Source organism: Colletotrichum spaethianum, assembly GCF_022836535.1.
Source record: "Colletotrichum spaethianum MAFF 239500 DNA, contig08, whole genome shotgun sequence".
NCBI classification, from domain to species: domain Eukaryota; kingdom Fungi; phylum Ascomycota; class Sordariomycetes; order Glomerellales; family Glomerellaceae; genus Colletotrichum; species Colletotrichum spaethianum.
This window is the reverse complement of record NW_026054778.1, coordinates 513,115-534,982: the sequence shown is the minus strand read 5'-3', so window position 1 is coordinate 534,982 and position 21,868 is coordinate 513,115. Positions and strand designations below refer to the sequence as shown.

At 54.1% G+C, this 21,868-nt stretch overlaps 7 protein-coding genes across 7 annotated transcripts; 3 read left to right on the top strand and 4 right to left on the bottom strand.

The window, feature by feature from the left end:
* Nucleotides 1-298: 298 nt before the first annotated feature.
* Nucleotides 299-3,507, top strand: ColSpa_04000 (condensin complex subunit 3; the record flags this gene model as incomplete). Its single annotated transcript, XM_049270212.1, is given in 3 exon segments — nucleotides 299-1,316; nucleotides 1,329-3,008; nucleotides 3,065-3,507. The coding sequence occupies 3 exon segments, from the start codon at nucleotides 299-301 to the stop codon at nucleotides 3,505-3,507; spliced, it is 3,141 nt and encodes a 1,046-aa protein (XP_049126169.1).
* A 213-nt stretch (nucleotides 3,508-3,720) lies between these two features.
* On the bottom strand, nucleotides 3,721-6,677 carry ColSpa_03999 (GPI ethanolamine phosphate transferase 2; the record flags this gene model as incomplete). Its single annotated transcript, XM_049270211.1, is given in 8 exon segments — nucleotides 3,721-4,384; nucleotides 4,399-4,755; nucleotides 4,815-5,367; nucleotides 5,419-5,789; nucleotides 5,845-5,972; nucleotides 6,022-6,313; nucleotides 6,364-6,408; nucleotides 6,466-6,677. The coding sequence occupies 8 exon segments, from the start codon at nucleotides 6,675-6,677 to the stop codon at nucleotides 3,721-3,723; spliced, it is 2,622 nt and encodes an 873-aa protein (XP_049126168.1).
* A 913-nt stretch (nucleotides 6,678-7,590) lies between these two features.
* ColSpa_03998 (uncharacterized protein) lies at nucleotides 7,591-8,094 on the bottom strand (the record flags this gene model as incomplete). The annotated part of the gene is made up of 3 exons (XM_049270210.1): nucleotides 7,591-7,721; nucleotides 7,779-7,832; nucleotides 7,908-8,094. The coding sequence occupies 3 exons, from the start codon at nucleotides 8,092-8,094 to the stop codon at nucleotides 7,591-7,593; spliced, it is 372 nt and encodes a 123-aa protein (XP_049126167.1).
* Nucleotides 8,095-9,485: 1,391 nt separating this feature from the next.
* ColSpa_03997 (E3 SUMO-protein ligase pli1) lies at nucleotides 9,486-11,430 on the top strand (the record flags this gene model as incomplete). The annotated part of the gene is made up of 7 exons (XM_049270209.1): nucleotides 9,486-9,636; nucleotides 9,758-9,991; nucleotides 10,041-10,109; nucleotides 10,167-10,474; nucleotides 10,551-10,656; nucleotides 10,709-10,934; nucleotides 10,995-11,430. The coding sequence occupies 7 exons, from the start codon at nucleotides 9,486-9,488 to the stop codon at nucleotides 11,428-11,430; spliced, it is 1,530 nt and encodes a 509-aa protein (XP_049126166.1).
* An 867-nt stretch (nucleotides 11,431-12,297) lies between these two features.
* Nucleotides 12,298-13,308, top strand: ColSpa_03996 (trans-aconitate 2-methyltransferase; the record flags this gene model as incomplete). Its single annotated transcript, XM_049270208.1, has 4 exons — nucleotides 12,298-12,701; nucleotides 12,826-12,943; nucleotides 13,028-13,117; nucleotides 13,177-13,308. The coding sequence occupies 4 exons, from the start codon at nucleotides 12,298-12,300 to the stop codon at nucleotides 13,306-13,308; spliced, it is 744 nt and encodes a 247-aa protein (XP_049126165.1).
* A 472-nt stretch (nucleotides 13,309-13,780) lies between these two features.
* ColSpa_03995 (malate dehydrogenase, cytoplasmic) lies at nucleotides 13,781-15,161 on the bottom strand (the record flags this gene model as incomplete). Its single annotated transcript, XM_049270207.1, has 7 exons — nucleotides 13,781-13,921; nucleotides 13,984-14,134; nucleotides 14,183-14,645; nucleotides 14,708-14,795; nucleotides 14,870-14,980; nucleotides 15,057-15,088; nucleotides 15,149-15,161. The coding sequence occupies 7 exons, from the start codon at nucleotides 15,159-15,161 to the stop codon at nucleotides 13,781-13,783; spliced, it is 999 nt and encodes a 332-aa protein (XP_049126164.1).
* A 2,186-nt stretch (nucleotides 15,162-17,347) lies between these two features.
* ColSpa_03994 (putative 60S ribosomal protein L28e) lies at nucleotides 17,348-18,182 on the bottom strand (the record flags this gene model as incomplete). Its single annotated transcript, XM_049270206.1, has 4 exons — nucleotides 17,348-17,525; nucleotides 17,617-17,741; nucleotides 17,932-18,026; nucleotides 18,131-18,182. The coding sequence occupies 4 exons, from the start codon at nucleotides 18,180-18,182 to the stop codon at nucleotides 17,348-17,350; spliced, it is 450 nt and encodes a 149-aa protein (XP_049126163.1).
* Between the last annotated feature and the right edge of the window lie 3,686 nt (nucleotides 18,183-21,868).

Sequence of the window (21,868 nt, the reverse complement as noted above, 5' to 3'; positions counted from 1 at the left end):
AAGGAACTTGGAGTTTGGAGTGGGGAGAGCTAGGAGCGACCCCGCGCTATACTCTTTTTGGAAGTCTATTGACTTGCCCGTTGCAGACTGGATAAAAACAAAAACGCGCCGGGGTTCACTGTGATTGTGTGCGGTGTGTCCTGGCAGTCATTTCGCAAATGGGGGCGCCAGTCATCACCCATCAATCAACAAACACATACTTTTTCTGCCTCATTAACGAATACAGCTTTTCTCCCCATTTCCCATGCGGCCTCGTCCGATCCGCCGCATTTGACGACACAAACACGACAAACCAAAGATGCCCGCACGAGTATCTACCAGGTCCACGCGGACCTCGGCCGCCGTTTCGCACAAATCCTTCGCAGCGACACTCGGCTCCCGAGCATCAACAGCGTCCCGCTCCTCCTCGCTTGCTCTCGATGTCCCTACCGAAAGACCCGACAGCGAACTTCGCGGTCAGGTGTGCGCCGTCTTCCGAGATGCACAAAAAAACACAGCGTCACACCGCAAGCTTGTTGTCACCTTGCGCAAGATCCAGGAGGCCTGCGCATACGAGCCGACCAGCCTGAAAAAGTCAACGTCAAACGACTTTGATGAGGAAGCCTTCAACTCTGAGTTCGTTCGGTGTGTCTTGAGAGTGATGCCCATCAAAAAGGCAGAGAGCGTTGGAGAGAAGACGATCCGATTCATTGGCTTCTTCCTGCGACATGCGAACGACAAAGACAACGAGATTCTGGGGGAGATCGACGAGGATGCTAGTGTCATGCCCGAGACTCCCAGCACCAGACTCACCAGCTACCTCATGAGCACGGTTTTGCCCCTGATGGTAGCCAAGGACAAGTTTGTGCGGTACAGATCTACTCAATTGATTTCGCACATCATCAACTCTCTCGACGCCATCGACGACGATCTCTTCCAAAAACTCCGGCACGGCCTTCTCAAGCGCATCCACGACAAGGAGGCAATGGTCCGCGCCCAGGCAGTTCTGGGCCTGGGGCGTCTGGCTGGTAACCAAGTTGACGCTGCGAACGAGGACGATAGCGATGACGACGACGCCAGCGGGCTGCTTGAGAAGCTCCTAGAGGTTCTCCAAAACGATCCCAGCGCAGATGTGAGAAGGTCGTTACTCGTTAACCTCCCGATTCTTCCCGCTACCCTCCCATATCTGTTGGAGCGCGCCAGAGATCAAGATGCCTTGACTCGCAGGGCAGTATACTCGCGGCTTCTGCCAGCTCTCGGTGATTTCCGACATCTCTCGCTCTCAATGAGAGAGAAGCTCCTCAGATGGGGTCTTCGTGACAGAGACGAAAATGTGCGTAAGTCCGCAGGCAGGCTTTTCCGCGAACGCTGGATCGAGGACTGCGCCGGCGTTGCGCCACCCGAAGAAGGAGCTCCGCCTGCCGAACCCTCGCCTCCCAACTTCGATGGCCTCCTTGAGCTTCTAGAACGAATCGACGTTGTGAACTCCGGTGTTGAGAACGGTGTCGCTCTTGAGGCGATGAAGGGTTTCTGGGAAGGGAGACCCGACTACCGGGAAGCTGTCACCTTCGACCAGCACTTCTGGGAGACGCTCTCTGCTGAGTCTGTTTTCATGGCTCGCAGTTTCAACGACTTCTGCAGAAACGAGAGCAATGGCAAATTTGAGTCACTGGTTGAGGAGAAGCTGCCAGAAGTGACCACTCTCGCATTCTACCTCGAGAGATACATCAGCGTCTTGATCGAGGCCATTAAGAGGGTTTCCGAGACAGAAGGCGAAGAGGAAGAGGAAGAAGACACGGTTGAGCAGGAGTTCATCGTCGAGCAACTGCTTCACATCGCCATCACCCTTGACTACTCCGATGAGGTCGGTCGTCGCAAGATGTTCGCCCTCCTTCGCCAGTCGCTCTCAGTCCCCGAGCTTCCGGATGATGTGACGAAGCTCACCATCAATGTCCTTAGGGACATCTGCGCGCCAGATAATGCCGGCGAGAAAGAGTTCTGCTCAGTGGTTCTCGAGGCTGTCGCTGATGTTCATGACACAATCGTCGATGACCCAGCACCGGACGACCGCACCGAGGACAGCTTCCACTCAGCGAGGTCGGAGGTCAGTGGCGACGGCACGCCCGCAAGGGGCGGAAGTCGACAAAAGAGTCCCGAGCTCAGCGAAGAAGAAGCTCGAGCAAAGGCTGTCAAGGAGATCATGATCAACATGAAGTGCTTGCATATTGTGCAGTGCATGTTGTCCAACGTCGCCGGCAACCTGCAACAGAACGATCACTTGGTTTCGATGCTCAACAATCTTGTGGTCCCTGCTGTCCGCAGCCACGAGGCACCGGTGCGTGAGAGAGGACTTGTATGCCTGGGCCTCTGCTCCCTGCTGGACAGATCTCTGGCCGAGGAGAACCTGACACTCTTCATGCACTTCTTCACCAAGGGCCACACTGCCCTTCAGATCACCGCCTTGCAGATTCTTACCGACATCCTTAATGTCCATGGAGCCCAATTACTCAGCTCAACGCCGGCACTGCTAAAGATTTATATTAAAGCGCTGAAATCAGGCACAAAGTCGCCCGAGGTCCAGGCTGCTGCCACGTTGGCCGTATCCAAGCTGCTATTGGGACGTGTCGTGACGGACCCGGAAGCTTCGGCTGAAATGCTCAAGACACTTGTCGTCCAATACTTTGACCCCGTCACAGCTACCAACCAGAGCGTCAGACAGGCCCTGAACTACTTCCTACCCGTCTTCTGCTACTCGCGGGCTGAGAACCAAGACCTTATGCGTACCGTCGCCCTGGATGCTCTGCATGCACTTCTGAACGTCCGTGAGAGCTTGGAGGACGACGACGCTGATGTCGACGAAGACATGGAGAGCTTGACGACCATTGGTGCTTGTCTGGTGGACTGGACTGATCCTCGCAAGTGTTTCAACCCTGCAACCGGTCTTGATTTGGAGAAGAAGACTGTCAACGGCGACATCCACCTGGAGTTTGCTCTGGATATCCTGGACCGCTTGAACAGTAACATAAGCAGTAAGTTAATCTCGACGATAACAAGATCCAAATATCGATACTGACTTCCCTTGCAGAGGAGGAAAAGAAGGTCGTAGCGTCGCTACTCGGAAAGCTGTACATCTCACCTACCAGCACAGAGGAGAAGATCAGAGAGGTCTACGACGAGGTCACGATCGCTGTCAACGACAGGCTAATCTCCGACACGACTGGCCGAAACGCCCTCAACAAGGTCCATGTCAGTTTGGGCAAGATCGTCGCCAGCCTCGGGGAGCAGCAGGATGGCGAGCCGCGTCGCATGAGCCGAAGCGTGTCCGTTGCTGCTTCAGTGGCCGGGTCTGTCGCCGGATCTGTTGCGCCGTCCGAAAAGCAAGAGACCGACAATGAGAGGACGCTCAACTTGGAGCCCGACATTAAAGAAGAAGATGAAGACAGCGATGACACTGTCATCCAGACCACCATCAAGGACGACGGCAACTCTCTTGTGAGCGAGCTATTGTCAGACGAGGAGGGGGCATAAGCAACAAACACATTGATGAGCTGGGTGGCACTTTTGATGATGAATAACCGTTCCCGGTCATGGGACGAGGGAGCTTTATGGATTGACATTTGGACAAGGATTGATGACGTATATGTACTGGTAATGATTATCCCTTGCGGAATCGACTTTGCGACTTTCTCCTTCCACATTATGATGCTTTGCTCGGTTCTTCTATTCTCTGCTGAGATCAAATCACACGGAGCCCAATCGATACAACAGGCCAGCGACGACGATGTTCATGATGAGATGCTGTCCAATGCTCCAAGCCATGCAGTACAGGTACTTTGGTGAGAAGACAGTCCAAACAAACAAGTGAGTCCGCAGTGCTTCGCATGCTACCATGATGAAGGCGATGCTGCACGCCGTGAAGAGAGTCATGTGGCCGACGTGCCGCAAGAACACGTTCTTCCCGTCGTCATTACCGGCCCTACGGCTGCGATATTGGAGCAGCAGCAGGTTCGTGGCGGAGGCCCAGTAGATCGGTCCGGCCCAGTTGCTGACAAAGGTCAAGACCCCGACGGCGACGACGTTGAAGCCCGCGACGCCGTTGTAGGCGCTCGAGAGGTCGACGGAGGAGATTGCGTTGGTGCCGCCAAAGGCGAAGAAGGAGGCGTACTGCAGCAGCAGGGAGGTCGTGGATAGCGCGGGCAGGTCGAGGTCGAGGGAGGCGAGGAAGGGGAGCTGGAAGGTGAAGAGAAGGAGGAGCGGGATGTTTGTCACGCGGGACTGGGTTGCGAGGAGGAGGGTCGTGAGGTGGTGGAGTAAGGGGGAGGTGTGTCTCGCCTCGGCGTGCGGATCGGAAAGGGCGAGATAGGTTGAGTAAGCGGCGGTGGCGGCGACGCCGACAAAGACGGTCCTAGCCCGGATTACAAGGGATAGGCCCTGTGTGAGGGCGTTGAGAGTTGCTGGAAGGCCGGTGACGAGCTCGGGGCGTCTTCGTTGGTAAAGGCGAGCTTGAAGGCGAAGGCAGAGAGGACAAGGGCGGCGGATGTGGTAACGGTGAGGGCGCGAGGCAGGCCGCGGAGTTTTCTAAGGATTTGGGCGAAAAGAAAGAGGTAGGTTAGGCTGACAAGAGTCCAGAGGAGGGGAGGGTTCGCTGCGATGAAAGTCTTGACTATATCGGGCTCGCCCGCGTGCTTTTGGCCTGTTTGGTTCCATCCCCGGATCAGTCTGGTGGCTGTCAATGCGAGCAGAAGCGAGGCGAGGGTTCGCATAGGGGGGTGAGTGCTGTAAAATCAGTTAGGTTCTGGGAGACGAAAGTGTAGAGTCGGAAGCGGAGTGCTCACGTTTGCATGTTCTTGATGGCTAGGGAGCCCAGCCAGGCGGATGTGGCCCAGTACCAGAAGTGCTGCTCTTCTTCGACGTAGCTGCTCGCGAACATCATGATACCGTACGCGACTGTTATGGCGAGCAGTGGGATGAGGCTGAACCGAACACCAAAGACGAGAGAGCCGGTGCCGAGGAGGGCTACAGCTTCGCCGATATGTAACTTCCCCATGTCGTAGTTGCTGGCCATGCTGCTCATGAGATCCTGGGCTTTGCTGAGCCACTGTGGGACATTAGTAAGGAGTACACTTTGGATTAAATAAGAGGGAATGCAAACCTTGGACATGGCTTCAAGCCACACTGGATCTAGTTCTTCCTGGCCATCCATGTCTTTGAGTGCGTCATTGACGCGATGCCATTCGCAAGCTAGCTCTTGGGCATCGTCTTGCGGGCTCGAACAAGCCTTCTGGGACGAGGTGGTCGCGGTGTCGAACATGTCTGGACCGAAGGTCGCTGTCACAATACTCAGGATCTGACGAGCGTTGCGAATGAGCAACTGGACCTGGTCGTTTTCTGCAAGAGATCAGGGACTACGCTCTCAGACTCAAGGCGGTGGAAACTCACTGTTCGGCCAAAAGGGCAGGAAATCAGAAATGAATGCGCCCAGATTGTTCTTCGGCACAGGGAAACCGAGCAGAGCGCCCAGTGTAGGTGCTAGATCCGACTGCTCGACCATGGTGTAGTAAGAAAAGTCCTCTTTGAACGCAGCAGGGGCTAACAAGTTGCGTTGCAGGGCCTTTAGCTTCGGCGATATGAAGACAAGCGCCGGGGAGGTCTCCCCTGGAGATGAGGCTCCGTGGTTGCCGGCGTCGTTCATTCCGTGGTCTCCGCAGAGGACCATCAAGGTCGAGGACATGTGGCCTTGGGTTTCCATAGCGTTGTAGATGCGCTTGACGATGTCATCCATTTCATGCTGTTTGGGGACCATGTGCGAGCTAGTTTTGAAATCAGTACAGGAATCTGGAAAAGAGTCTCTAACGATGAACTTACCTTCGCGGTCCCGACTTGTGTCCGATGTGGTCGAGACCAAGGTAATGCAGAACCAGCGTGCTCCAGTCGTCATTTTGCAGTTCGGTGTCGATGTGCCTGGTGACGTTATTGTCCACCTCGGTAAAGTCCTACGATGGGTCAGCTGAAGAACCCAAGGGACCAACACTGAATACCCACTGCTACGAAGAAGCTTGAAGTGCCATCGGCGCGGTCGAAGGTTCCGGGAAAGAGCTTAAGCCAGGTATCATCACCATACATGACCAGTTTTCCGGCTTGCTTAGCTTTCATCTGGGCAAGCCAAGTGTCCTGAGCGGCCAAAGTCGAGGACGTGTCGGCTTCATCGAGGTTCAGAATGACATCCAAGAAAGAAGGGATTGAGCCAGTGGTGATGGCTTTTATCCTCGGCATAGTGACGGTCGGCGACCGAGCATAGGCAGTGAAGGGCAAGGCCGCTCCATCGCGGATAAGTCTACCCTCTGGTTAATATTGCGAAGCCTGCCAGGGGTCACAGACACTTACTCTTGAGTATATGTAAATCCTGTGCCGTCCACGTACACAAAGTCGCTATATACATACGGTCAGCATCGCTCGGGCTTGCGTGTTTGGATAGATGCCATTTACCTTCGCAATGCATCGACTACCATAAAGATGAGACGGTCGAAAGGCGCTGCTGGTGGCGGGCCATATTCTAGAGTTTCATACTGGGCCAGACCTGGGAGAACTGGCTTGTAAGGAAAGAAGCCGGACGCGAAGGTAACGATCGCCAGAGGAATCAGGATATTGGCAACGGTAAGAAGAATTGTCAGGAAGCCCGGGCTATATCGAAAAGACATCTTCGTCGCGTATCCATCAAGGTGGCCGTTGAGCGCTGTTTCGTAAGACAGGGGAGCTTAGATGTGGGCTGTAGTGTGAAGTCGTCCTTGAGTTTCAACGGCTTGAGGGTGGTTTCATTGCAGTGGGAAGCAGCCGCCGGGTCATACAGTCATGTTGCGATGAATAAGGGTGAGCACTGCAAGCCGCGACGAGTTGAAGGAGGAATGATGCGGCGCTCGCGAGGCAGCGGCGCTATTCCGTCAAGGTTGTCAAGGAGGCTTGGATCCGAAATGGGTAAAGCGAGTGCCCAGCAGAGGTTCACAGCTATGTAATAATTATGGACTCGGAGCTTAGATTGAGAAGGACACTGTGACAGCTCTAGCACAGGGATGAGACGCGCCCAGCTGGACGACATTGCCCCCGCTGATTGGTCGAAATCGGTAAAGCGAAGTCCGAAAGTCCCGTTGCAGCACAAAAGGACCCGGCCGATATGGGCAAGAATCGTCCGCTTCCAGGCGTGCCAAGGTCCCACCGATAGGTTCAGTCCATGTATGCTTTCCAAACATTAGGTGACCGTTGAGGTTGAAGGAAGGTAAAAAGACCGAGGGCTGGCATTCGCTTCAAGAATTCGCATCGTTCCAGAGTCGTAACGATTACTCCCATTGCTGCAAATGCGGTCTACCAACTTTTAACTGAGTCTCGAATTCCATTGGGGTGTAGAATGGGAAAATGCCCCCAAAACGACCGCGAAAATTTCAATCCCTTTGATTATCCACACAAAACGCCGAGGTATAGGCCACATTCAAGATGAATCCCCTCACATTGAGACTTCTCATAAGGGCGCCTCCGTCTTTTTCTTTATCATTGAAAAGCCGCTCTTCAACCATGAAGGAGCCATAAAGTCAGAAGCAAGATGAACGGATGGCGACGAGCTCAAGACCTCTTCTTCTGGACACCACCGCGGCGATCCTTGTACTTGGGGAAGACAACCTTGGACGTCTTCTTCCTCTGCTTCTGAATTCTGCCAGACCGACGCTTGGGCTTGGCCGAGTCAACGTCCATTACTGTGATGAGTGTCAGTTGTGTGAAGTGTAGAGGGCGATGAGGGTGATTCGACGTACCATTGTCATCGGTCTTCTCAGTCTTCTTCTCGGCGTCGTCGCCGTTGATTTGTGCTGTGATCTAGTTAGTTTCTCGTTGATTCTTCAAAACAAAAAACTAGTTCATGGTATATGGCCTTCAGTGCTCACCATCATCGTCTTGCTCTTCAACATCCATGTTGACATCGGCCTCCTTCTCGGGCTTGGGCTGCCTGGATAGCTCCAGCAACTTCGCCGAGAGACGCTCGGCCCTCGCCTGCTCGACGGGACCAAAGACATTTGCCTTGAGTCTCTGGTTGTTCTTTTTTGTGACGCTGGATCTTGAGCTCTTGGCCATTGTTGCGAAGGTTGTCTTGACGACTGATGTTTGGGGGGAAAGGGTCGAGGGGTGGCTTCTCTGAAAATGTCAAAAGAATGACTGGGTTACGGAGAATGATATCTGTCAAGAATTACTTCAAGCTGTGAGCACAGAGTCGAGTCGTCGAGAGAGTGGAAATGACTGTGCGAGAGCGAGCAGTCTTCGCCTTCAGTGAGTGAGCGTAGGAAATTTTACACAAGCGGTCGCCGAGTCGCCCCGCCTCCCGATGCAGACGCCCACTGACACTGCAGGAATCCCTGGAAGGGTCTCACACGGGCCAGACCACCGCCTGCCACCGCCCAATCCACGTCGTCGTCGCGGGGCCTGCCGGCTATTGCCACCCCACTTCGTCTAAAGGCCGCCCTCAATCTCACCTCATTTCCAGTTCACACAAGCGTTTTTCTGCCTGCGAAGGGTGAGACGATGAGGCGGATGATGAATGGTGGCCTGCCCTACAGAAGAGTACAACAAGTCCGATTTAGGGGTTGCAGATGTTGAAACAGCGGTGGCCATGTCCACTGTAGCCTGTGATGCTCACCAGCCTGCAGGACCGTCGACTGCCCTCATCCGCCCTGAGACGTTGCTAAAAGGCGAAGCCAGTCAGGACGTTTAGTCCTTGGCTGTGGTCTTCTTCCATTTAGTCCCACACCCAGCCCTCTTTCGTTGGACTACCGGTACACTTGCAACACTGACTTTGGCTCGTCTTCAGAGCCCCCAAAAGCCAGCGGCGGGCGCGAATGACATCAAACATTTGCCGACCCGAAGAATAGCCCGCTCACTGGCCTAACCTCACCTCATTCTGCTCCGACTCGCATCGCCGTTTTGTCTTGCACTTTCCGTTGTCCTGTCTCGCTTCTTTGGTTTAGCAACAGAGTCAAGGTTGGGGGTCAAGTATCATCATCACCGTGTCGTTGTCAAGGTTTATTCTGTCAGGTCCTGTCGCCGAAAAAAAAGAAGAAAAAAGCCCCGAGGGGGAAAGTCGCCGCAATCGACTGCCACCACCACCACCAACGACAGTCAAAAGCGCCAGTGCAGAGCTACCCTGCCCTTGCTTTCCTCGACCGACTGCAACTTCCCCACGCACTTTGCTCCTGCCTGTCGGCGCGCACCACGAGCCTTGCCGCTCCTGCCTCGTGTGGTCGCGCCCATGGTTCTTCTTTCCATTTGAGCCCGTCCGTCTTCTTTCCTTCTTTGTTTTCTTATCCGCCTCTGCCACTGGTGCAGCTACTTGAACCACTGCCACGAGAACCCACGACCGTCGACATCTGCGCGCTCCCTACGACCGAAGTCGATCCGACGTCGCACACGCAAACCTTCATGAGGCTATCACCGAACGCACCATCGCGACTCGTCCACCTCGCCCGGGAACCATGACCTCCATCCCGAGGCAGGAGCTGCACGCTCTGGTCAAACTGGTAAACAGTAACCAGTTGCTTAATCGCCAGCTTTCCAGCATTTGCCAGCTGAACGGTCTCACTAGCAGTGGCGTCAAGGCGTCGCTGCAGAGTCGCATCGTGAATGGTGAGTTGTCCCTACTCCTTCCTCCTTCTCGCTTGTGCCTTGATGGCTCCTGCCGTCGGCAGATTTCTAGAGTATCTTTCCATCCCGAGGTCTACCTTGGCTGACATTTTCTGCCCTACAGCTATTCAAGACGCCTACAATAACAACGATGTGACTCGCTTCCAGCAAATCCAACGAAGTATCGAGACCGCAAGAACCGGCGCTTCCTCTTCGCCCGCCTCCCATAAACAGAGTCGCCCCGCCGCAGCGACTACGCCCGTACCTATGGTGCGACAGGATCAATATTGGGGGAACTCGCGCACCGCTCGCCCCAGCGGTCCGAATGGCCACGCTCTACCCAGCTACGGATCGAGTGGTACGTTAGCCATACTACGATTCGTCCGCAGACGTCTAATTGTTCGCAGGACCATCATTCAGGAATAGTCCGTTTTACGAGATACAGTTCCGGGTGGGAGAGGTTCGGACTTGCGAAGGTACGTCATGCTCTTACTGTCCTTTTGGTTGGAAGCCCGAAACTGATGAGCACCCAGCAATGAGCCAGCACAGAAACATGGTCTCCATCCCGGTTAAAGTCAGCGAGAACCCAGGAGTTAGCAAAGTTCTCGAGGACAAGTCACTGCGCATTATGGTGTTCTGCGCTGGAGACAATAGCGGTACCCAAGACATTTCCTTTCCCCACCAGTCGGAAATCAAGATCAACGGGAATGAGGTCAAGGCCAACCTCAGGGGCTTGAAGAACAAGCCGGGTTCGACGAGACCAGTCGATATTACGAGCTACCTGCGTCTGAAAAATGACAACCGGAATCTCGTTGAGTTCACTTATGCGCTGACTCAAAAGGTGGGTTTCCTCGATAGCGCTTTGCTGGATATCACCCTGTCCGGACAACCCTTTCTGATGTCTTGTCTGTTTGCAGAAATTCTATCTCGTTCTCTACGCTTGCAAGATCACGTCGGCCCAGGAATTGGCCGAGAAGATCAAGCTGGGAAAGAAGATTCCAAAGTACAAGGTTATTGAAGAGAGTAAGTTTGCCCAGCGAGGCCCCAGTCTGTCCACTTTGCTAAGAAACAATAGTCAGCAAAAAGGCGGCGGATACAGATATCGTAACCACGTCACAAGTCCTGTCCCTCAAATGCCCTCTCTCATATATGCGTCTCGATGTCCCGTGCCGCTCCGTCAACTGCTCACACATACAATGTTTTGATGCAACATCGTATCTCCAGCTGCAGGAGCAAGGCCCCCAGTGGCTCTGTCCTATTTGCAACAAGTCTGCACCATTTGAGCAGCTGGCCGTTGACGAGTAAGATCAATCTGTAGTTCGTTGCAAGCTCCCAGCTAACCTTTGTTCAAGGTATGTCAGAGACATCCTGGCAAACACGTCGAAGTCTCTCGATCAGGTCACGATCGAGCCTGACGGACAGTGGCGAGTGAATTCTGCGCAAGATGAGAACAAGCCAACCAATGGCGGGAGCGGCCTGGTTGACGATGATGATGATGACGATGATTGGGGAATCGTTGAAGTCAACCCCATCCGCAGCCGCAACTTCGAAACGCCCAATCGCTCGGTGGCCAGCACGGCCACTCCTACCACAACAGTGATGTCGCGAGAAAGCTCGACAATGCCGCGAGGCGTGGCCACAACGAGCGGCAAGCGACTTCATTCGGAAAGGGTGACAATAGACTTGACCCTATCTGACGACGACGAACCCGCTGCCCCACCTCCAAAGCGGCAACAGTTGCAAGAGCCGGGGGTGAACAGTTACACCAACGGCTACAGCAGTGGTCTGCCGTACTAGGGAGGGTCTTGGTGATTCTCCTTGTTTTCATCTACGGGATACGAGCCTGGGGCTAGTCACCTCAACACGTACATATATCCCTAATGAAGGCGGGGTTTTGGCTCATGTATGCCTTTTTTTCCAGTTTGGCGTGGGCAGGGATGGATGGATAGCTGTTCAGGCGTTTTAGGGGCAAAACATATCCCAATATCCTTGACGGCCGAGTATTACATGTGAAGGAAGCAGGGCGATCGTCGGCTGGAGAGCAGGAGTCTGTTTAGATGGGGAGGCGAAGGCATCGCTGGGCTTCGAGAGTAGAGGTCCCTCTACTAGTCACCATCACAGATAGGAATCCGGATAATCAGATACCATTACTGCGAAGCCTCTCTTGCGTCTTTCTATGCCATCTCCTACCTCGTATTGATCCCAATCGTCACCTATTGACAGGCAGTCCAGTATGGGAACGGGAGCTGAGGTGTGGACCCAGAAGCTCAACGTTAGCTCCACTCAATGGTCAACGCAGGTACGTACCTGACCTCATTCATTCGCTCCATCCATTCGTCTGTCCTTCACCTACAGATTTACCTACCTCGCACCCATACATCCACCAACCGACAAACGACGCGCGACGAAGCTGCGATTACGATATTTGCGAACCAACCCAACGCTTATCAAGCCATCGATACTCCGAAACCAACAATCCCACTGATCTGCCCATAACCTTTGCGAACCCCCACCGCGCCTGTGCTCCATCGCAATCGGCCACCGAGCAGTCCCCCAGACCTACACTACCTACCTTACCTTAAGGTACCAACGAGGAACAGATCACCATTGTCGCCAAACCACACAAGCCAGAACCACCCCCGAACAACAGAAAACGTCGCAACCATGTCGTTCGAGAGCGTCATGCCGCCGTACAACGCCACGGACCCGTCGGCCTCCTTCCTCAACTCCTCTTGCCTAGACTTCCTGCTCATCGAGCTGGTACCCCTAGCCTTCCGCGTGACGAGGGAGCTCGATGCGGTGCCGGCAGGCGACGCGGCGAGCGGTACGGGCGCAGATGCGCTTTCCAGTGCCGGCGGTGGTGCGTCGGCGGACGCGTTGTCGTCTGTGAGCCATAGCCAGGGCGGAGGTGCAGCCGGTGGCAGTGCCGGTGGCCTTGCGCCGTCGAGCGCTGGGGGCGCGACGGGGGACGGCACAGCGCGGAAGATGGACGAGGACGAGGAGCGGGATGCCGTCTTCTACCGGCTTGAGACGTTAGGGTATCGTGTCGGGCAGGGCCTTGTGGAGAGGTACGTGTGCTTCCGGCTTTGCTCGTCGTCTCTCCGTCTTCAGTTCTCTGCGACTGGAAGCGGGGACAAGACGGAGCAGTGTGTACATCAAGGTTAGGGACTGACATGGTGTTCGGTGTTACAGATTCTCAAGAGACCGGCCGCGGTTCAACGACACGCTCGACGTCATCAAGTTCGTCTGCAAGGACCTCTGGTCACTGGTGTTTAGGAAACAGGTGGACAACCTCAAGACGAATCACAGGGTAGGTCGGCATGGTGCCCTTGGAGCCTCCGAGCAGTAGACACCGAGCTTGGGAACGTAGTGCTGACCCTCTCTACTACCCTAGGGCGTCTACGTGCTGACGGACAACTCGTTCAAGCCGTTCTCGAGAATGAGCACAGAAACCGGCGGACAGGCCGTTGTACGGGCACAACCGGTACGTTTCGGTCCAGACCACGGCCGACACTCCAAATCGCTGACTGCCTTTGCCAACAGTTCCTCTGGTTCCCCTGCGGAATCGTGCGCGGAGCCCTGGCGGCGTTAGGGATCAACGCCACCGTCCAGGCCGAGACGAACGAGCTGCCGGCCGCCATCTTTCAGATCAAGACACTGCCGTCGAGTACATAATACCCATCAAAGCGAGTTTTATTGAGTTCCAGTTGCTATGGCTTGAAGCACAAGCAGGGCAACCACGGAGTTGAACGGGGATGCTGCCGCAAATCCCGACCAGAAGATACGGTCAATTCGAGTTGTTTTTCCAAAGGTGTCTTAACTCCACTTATAAACCAAGCTCCCTTGTGAGCGGGCGGTAATACCGCCCATTATCGCCATATCCCCAAAATTACCGACGCCTCTCCCGTACGCACCACGGAATCACGAGATCAGTTTGACGTTGTACGCTCGTCTGCTACACACTGTGCGAGACCAACACCACCTCACAGCCTAGGGAAGAGAAAAATCGATCAGCCAGAATTCTCCCTCGGTTGTATTTCATCTATCGCCAATTCTTTTTGTTTGGCTACATTTGGAAGCTGTTGTCATGATGCTTCCTCGAGAGGGTTCGGGGGCTGTAACTGAAACAATTGTACAAAGGGGGTAATCACTTTTGAGGGGGGTTGTGGGCAAAGTCAACACCCTTCTTGATGTTGCCCTTCAATCCCTCAACGGCGGCCTCCAACAGCTTCTTCTCCTTCTCCGTGATGTTGCCGAGGATGTCAATGGCCTTCTCGGCACCGTTGGGCTGCGAAAACATCAGTATGGGCCAGGAGGAGGGGCGGGGATGCATTTTGCTGCGCAACTTACACCAAGCTCGATGGGAACGGAGAAGAAGTCGACGCCGGTCTTCTCGGCAATCTCCTTACCACCGGGCACGCCAGGCAAGTAGACGTAGCTAGGCTCAACGAGACCCTTCTCGCCCTTGACGGCCTTGAGGACCTTCTCGGCGAATCTACCACTGTCAGTCTCTCAGTTTTTTTTTGCATTGGGTTGATTTCGTCCTCACCTGTAACCGGCGTAGGCCATGGAGAGGGTGGCGGAACCAGCGCCGTCCTTGGCCTTGACGACCTCGTCACCGCCAAACTGAACGCGGTTGACGAGAGCGTCGTACTTGTCATCGGGGATAGAGACGGAGGGCTGGACCTGGCTGAACAGGGGAACGATGGTCTCGCCGGAGTGGCCGCCGATGACGGGGACGTTCAGCTCATGGGGCTTGGACTTGCCCGCGATCTCAGCAACAAAGGTCTCGGCTCTGACAATGTCGAGGGTGGTGACTCCAAAGAGGCGCTGGGGGTTGAAGACACCCTTGGCCTTGAGGACCTCGGCGGAAATGGGGACGGTAGAGTTGACGGGGTTGGAGATGACGAGGATGAAGGCCTTGGGGGCGACCTCGGCGGCAACCTCGATCAGGCCCTTGACGATACCAGCGTTGATGTTGAAGAGGTCATCACGAGTCATACCGGGCTTGCCTGTAAGGGGGCCTCCGTCAGCACGAAAGCGACGCGAGCAACAGGGAGCGGGTGAAACTTACGGGGAATGCCGGCGGGAATGACAATGATGTCGGCATCCTTGAAGGCGGCCTTTGCGCCATCATCCTTGGGCAGGTAGCCGGTGGTCTTCTGTTTGCGGGTATTTTCGTTTAGCATGCAACAACTCGAGTGGAACAATACAATTGACATTCGACGAGACGTACCGCGACGGATGAGATGTGAGAAAGGTCGGTGGCAACACCGGGGGTGTTGACAACATCGTAGAGGGCAAGCTCGTCGACGAGGGGAGAGAGCTTGAGGAGGAGGGACAGAGGCTAAAGAAGAGCTGTTGGTAAGCCTACGCGAACTGGGTTTGCCTGACAAGGCGGGGTCTGACTGGCGTCACAGTACCTGTCCAATACCGCCAGAGGCGCCAGCGACAACTAGGACGAGCAGTCAGAACGATGCTTCATGCAATGGTCTCGGGACAGAGGGGAGCATACCGGCCTTGACCATCTTGAAGGTGTTTGTGTATTTCGGTTTGGAGAAGACGGATAAAAGAGGTGGTGGCCTAAAGGGTTCTCGCGGATCAGCGGGGTGGTTCTCAGGAAGCTCGGCGGGAGCTTGCTCGCTTAGCAAGTCGAGCTCTGGCCTGTGATGCTAGACAATGTTTGGAGCTTCTCTGCCTGAGGCTCAGGGAAGGGGCATCGTCGCACGTACTTGGAGTTTACCTGTGATGCTCAAGATGAGATGGGTAAAGCAGGATCAGTCGAGAGGTTGTTGGTTAGTACGAGAGAGAGAAGGAAGAAAGAGGGAGTGAGGGCGAGGTAGAAGTAGTCTGCGCCAGCTGATACCTAGTCCGGAGGCTGTCGGCGGGGACGTAGGTTCAACCGCGGGGGGGACATTGCGACGGGACCTTCTTGCTCACCCCTCGTCCCGTGGGATCGGCTGTGTCATTGGATAGAGGGGCAAGAAGAGGGGCAACATTTGGAGGGGGGAAGGGGGCTGCTACCAGGGGGGCGACGCCAGTGCATGCGCAGAATAGCAACAGCGACTGTACTACGGCAGGCATGCATGCGCTGTGCTGCGCTGCGCTGCGATGCGCCGCACCCAGCAAGATTCTGCTGCTTGCTACTTTCCATTTGCCTTGCTTGTTGGTCCCGGCCCAGTGCTGTTTTTGTCTCGGTTGTTGGAGACTTGGAGGGAGAACGGGATGTGACAAAGAGGGAGGTACCTTTTCCCTCGCCGCACCAGGGAATAGCTGTCGCAGATATCTCCTTGTCGTCATTCAAGACCCAGACAAAGAAAAGGCCTGTGAGACACGCCCAGCCAAAGGAGACGAGGGACTTTTCCCTAAGCAGCTCTTCCTGCCTCCAAGCCAGGTAGGTGCCTTTCTCTACCGATGCCGAAAAAGGACACGCCGGATTACCTCAGTCAATTTACCTCCCTCCCCAATCCCCAATCCCCCATCCCCCATCCCCCCCTCATCCATTTCGCCATTTCCCTCCGACCTGATGCATGTGAGAGAAAGCCAGACACCCAAAAAAAAAAAAAAAAAAAAAAAAAAAAAAAAGAACTAGCACGGCAATGGTAGGGAGGCAGAGCCGCCAGAGAAAAAGCCTATTCTCGTCCACCCATGCCGTCCCCGTCAACTTCCGGGGACTGGCCAATACGTTCCGGTGTCTTCCTGTTTATGACGGCTCAGTCCCGAGCGCAGGGGGGAGCTCTGTCCTATGTATAGCCAAAACTCGGGTGCGGTAGAAACAAAACGTCTCCATCCAAGGTGCTAGCATAACAAGGCAAAGCGCCCCATTGTCCAGTGAACTTGTGACTTGCACCATGTCCTCGGCCTCGACGATGAGACAGCTTGAGCTGCGTATCGCGTCTGCTATGCTTGGCAAGAGTAAACAGCTCCCTTTTTTTAAAACACACTTCTCCGTTTGTCATCCGATACCTAGGTAATCATTACCTATTTTGCGCATCGTCTATCTGGTATAAAAGCACGTACCCTGCCTTTCCGTTGAGTAAGGCAATTGTGCAACCCCGGCAGGCTGAATTACCCCGCCATGTTACAATAGGGGACTAGTTGACAAAGCCTGAACCGCGTGAAAATCAGGTCAAAGTCGGCGAAGACTTACTCCGCTAAACTGGCTCAATCAGGCTCCGTCGTCCAGATGCCATGGCACCTTTCCGCAACTTATCGTAGAACAGCTAGCTCGGGCTTCGTCATTGTCAGGGACATAGTATGGTCAAAGCCGAACGACCCGTCAACATCCCGGTGCTTGCCCGTGGTTCCGAGGTTCAACTGCAAATCGCTCCCTACTCTGGTCGGGCAACTTCGGGTGATGGCCGCCGGCCACGCCACGGCATCGCGAACAACACACGCTGCACTCCGGCTATAGCATATTAATGTCGCCCTACTTTGACCGCAGCCAACCCACTCTCGCTCCGGGACTTTCCCTTTGGTGGATGCGCAACATCACTGCAGCATTTACACGTGAGACAATGCCTCGTGGACCTTCACAGTGAAGAAAAGAGACTCTCCTTGCGAGCAATGAAACCAGTCCCAGTCATTATTTTTTGGCCTTTTGACTCAAGCTTTTGATTTGTTTCCGCCTGTGTCCCTCAAAAAGGTATTCTATTTGCTCGACGTAACGCCCAAACCAAGCCTTTCCCGTCCGCTAAACAGCATGACAACACGTTTATGCCTCAGTCTCGGTGGAGGCCTTCTTGGCCTTGTTGCCGCGGGGCTTCTTCTCGGGGGTGGCCTTCACGGGGCGCTGGGCGCGGCGGATAGCGGAGACGCGCTGGACGGCGGCCTCACGGAGATCGGCACGGTAGCCGCTGGCGGCAGCCTGGCGGGCAACGGCGGAGTAGGTCCTGTTTTCCACTCGTCAATACCCCATTCTCCCTTTCAGACGATGCTGTCTTATCCATGCCGAAGAACGGCACGGGACGGGTCGCAACTCACTTGCGCGCAGACTTGTTGCCGCCGTAGGTGACCTCAGTGATGTTCTTGGCGGGCTTGTTGCCGTTCTTCTGGTTCTTGCTGATCACCTTGACACCACCCTTCTCGTTGGGGACAACGCCGATGGCCTAGTTATCGCTTCTGTCAGTCACTGTTGTTCGGGATCGTCGGATCGTTCGTGGATATATGTCCTCGGGTTCGTGGAGTATGTGAGGGTATGTACCTTGTCGTTGACGAAGCCAGCGTACTGCATCAATTGTTAGCCAAGCCGCCATGATCTCCGTCGTTCGTTTTCCAACAGGTGAATCTTCGACATACCTTGCGGGAGTGCTTGTTGACCAGGTTAAGGGGGTCACGGGAGAGCTGGAGACCGCCGGCATCGTTGCGGTTGACCAGGAACGCATTCTGGCTGCCTGTGTGTCGGGAGAAACGAGAACTGGTAAGCCATGGCTGTCTTCTTTATTTTTCGCGGGCGTTCTGGGCTACACGCGCAGCCGGACGTCGAGGTGCAACTTACGGACGACCTCCCAGATCAGGTCCGAGGAAACGTTGGGCAGAGTGGCGGCCATTTTGACTGATTTGAGGGATCACGGAATGGTTGATGAATGCCTTCACGATTCTCTGTTCGCTGCCTTCTGGGTGTTCGTAGAATTCAATGGCGGGAATTGAATGTGTGGGCTATCGCTTAGCTGTCGCTTTGCGGACTAGCGCATTTCCGGTCCACTCATCTTATCGCGGCGCCACGCCCGAGACCCCTCCGGGGCACGAAAGCCCTCCTCGGCGGGCCGGCACGGGTGTGGCTGGTGGTGGCGGTGCATCCTACGACTCGTGGGCGACTCCTTGATGATTACAGGTCGACATCACCATGGACTGACGGCGTGACGACGTCCATCACCCGAAGGCTTGCTTAGATCATGATTATTTCAGCGTCTCATGATTTTTGAGACGTGGCTTGCGCTAACGAAGAAGGTCTCGGCACATTGCCGTCCATCAACACTCCTTGGCTATGACAGTTCAACTGCGGCTGCGGGCTTCCATCGGCCGCTTGACATAGTTCTACCTGAGTAGGTAGCTGATGGAATCCAGGATAACCGGTCTCTCAGTATGATCATCAGGCCGGTCGCGAGTGGCGTGCCGGGGAGATGAAACTCTTCGCTTACCATCGGGTAATCAATGAGACAGCAACTCCTTGCGATCGAGAGCGTAATACCATAAACATTTTGCATTCCGATTTTTGAAGGCTTACCCATCTTGGTCTTGCACAGCTTGATGTTAATGTTCAAGCTCAGTGTCAACGTGGATTTTAATAGAGGTTCGCAACATCAGGACTGAAGCATGCAGGCACTATGGCTCAAGACATCCAGCAATGCATACGACATAAAATGATGTCGATCACAACTCCCGTGGCTCATTGCTGTAACCTCGAACTCATCCTTGTATACTTTCTCTTATTCGGATCGTACTACAACCGGGTCGATTAAGGAGCGCTGGCCGTTAGGGTCTACATTCAGCAAGTCCCGAGGATAAACATGGGGATACCAATCAGCAGTGACGGTCACGTCCTATTATTGAAAGACGTCGTTGATGTCCTGACATCCTTACACATTCAAAATAATAACGAGCCGGTCATGAGGCTAACACCCCATTTTCAATCACTGAACGTGTCTATTCGCAGGGTACCCTGAAGAGCACTATTCTCTCACCTCTGTCTATGCGGAGAGCATCCTAGATAAGGTGATCCTTCTGAGTAGGGTAAAATGCGAACAGACATTGTGGGTATGCAATATTTCTTTAGTCCTGGTATGTTGTTACAGTTGTAGCTGAGACTAGTACTTATTTTGGGCATACGTTTGCGATTGTATGCCGATGCTTCAGTTCCTTCGACATTCAGAGCATCTCGCGACCCTGATTTGGCCCCAATAAGTGCGCTACGTCCCTTGCAGGCAGATGCTTCTTCAAGACAAGCATATATGGCTTTGCTCAATAGAGCCATCTCAGGTGCCTGATATGCAGATATCAATGACTGTTGGAGATGTTACATATTAGCCTTCTGTTATGGGTCAGAAACATATATTCACAGTGAGTAGTGAGTATGCCCCATAGTCACAGTGTCCTTTTATCAGGGCTACCTTTTTATGTCAATAAAGGCCCGAATCTCAACCACGTGGTACAAATCGTCCTAGCTCAGCAAACACAATGTAGAACCGCTCCAACTGCAAAGCAGTAACAGAGTTGGGTTTCGCGAAATTCAGGAACGGGCCAACGCGCATACAATACGACAGCCACTACATGCTTCACGTGAACGAAAACCTCTGCACGGACGACCATCTATACGGTTGTTGCTATTTGCGACGGAAGGACACTTAGACACCATATCAATTTCACTCACCCTCTTAACGCATGAAATGTTAATATGGTCAAAAGCGCGGTCCCGAGGAAGAATGTATGATCCAGTAATTCAGCAGCAAAACTCCTTCAACGCATCGATGAGAGCCGGAAAGTAAGTGAGATCGGCTTTTCGTGAGCTCAGTTACCACGTAGCTTCCCCAGTAACAACAACGCTATCGAGAAAGTATAACCATGGGAAACGATAGACAAGTCGTCTACAGAAGTAAGTAGTCCTTTGCCGCAAGTCATAGAGAAGTTAGAGTCACAGATTTGCAACCTATGACTCTTAGAACATAGTTACTAAACAACCCAGCAGCTAGAGAGAGTATAGAGAAAGAGCAGTCTGTACATCAAACACGAGCCCACGGCCTCCCAGATTGGAATTGCTGTCTAGCCTCGAGTTGCCATTTTGTGGACACAGCTTACCAGTCTGCAGGAACATGGCTTCAAATCGGCTGGGAGACGGTAACAATACCAATAAGGATGAGTTGCCCTCAGGACTTATGTAGAGCTAGCAGTCTTCTCTCCTGTCAGGCCCAGGCTGCTAATTCATCTCTTGACCGTGACTACACGTAGGTTCTGCTCAAGCCTTCTCTAGAGCAACTGTTTTCTATTATCCTCAAACTGCACTGCGTGCATACCACATCCATTCACACATGAGAAATGTCACGTCTTCGATATTTCTGGTTGAACGTTCCTCATCTTGGTGCAAAAACGTCACTCTATAAGAAATGTTCACGGTCAGTAGACTGGGCAGACAGATGCCACTTCAGGCACATATGCTGCTTAGAACCCTGCTACTTCCAAGCAAGGCTTCGGAAAACCAAGCATGACCCATTTTCCCAACGCCTGCGTCAGGAGATGTCGGCCTTTTAGGCTCCTACCGACAGTGTCGCCAATAAAGCCCTCGTAGAAGAGGAGTCTTCAAAGAGGCCATGACCAATGCTACGACATGGAACTATATGCAGGTCCATATCCCAAAGCAAACCAGAGTCCAGCCTGGGAGTGTCAGCCGCGACGGCAAGAGGTTGTCGGAGGGCAGCCCACCTTTGTCGGGCTCGACAAAGGTTTCCCAACTGCGGGCGGCGCCCCCACCCCAGCTGCAAGGTCTTCCAGATCACCGGGGGACTAGCTCCGTGATCATCGTAACCCACCATTATGCGGAATCGACAGTCGGGGGGGGTTCTCATCCAAATTGACTTTTGGGTTGCTGGCGCATCGGCCATCACGGCAGGACTGTGTGTGAGTGTTCGGCATAGTCTACGGACCTTAGCGACAATTCGACCGCCTAAACCGATCGACCCAAGCGGCATTGAAAGTGCCGACGCCATCCCGGACATTGAACCCTCCTTATGCATCTGGGGCCCCGGACGGTGGGGGAATTTTATGTCTTGCTGCGGCTTCCAGTCGGCAAACACCATAAAACTCCGTGGCCCATGCCCAGGGGATTGCCGCCGAACTGGGCAGCTTACGTGATGCAAGGGAATCCCTTTCTTGCACCCAAGTCGGCAGCGGGCAGGCTTTGTGTCAGCGGCCTCCCTTGCGGCCCCCGGTGCCGTGAATGACCCTGCGCCCGCCGCCTTACGTACGCTTTCTCAAAAGGAACAATGCTCCAAGGCATTAGTAAGTGGAACTTTCCCAAGCTCAGGTGCACCTGCAGGGCCAAACGGAAGTACGGGACCGCTGACAGCCCCGAGAGGCCTGCGCCTGATTACCACTACGCAGCGTGCCCAGGCAAGGACCCCAAGAAGGCCAAGCACTCCCAAACGGGCCCGAGAGCAATGCGCACTTACGCAACCACAGTGGCTCTTTTCCGCATCCATATCACATAACGGGCCAATGTTCGTCATTTTGTTTCCCTCTCTAC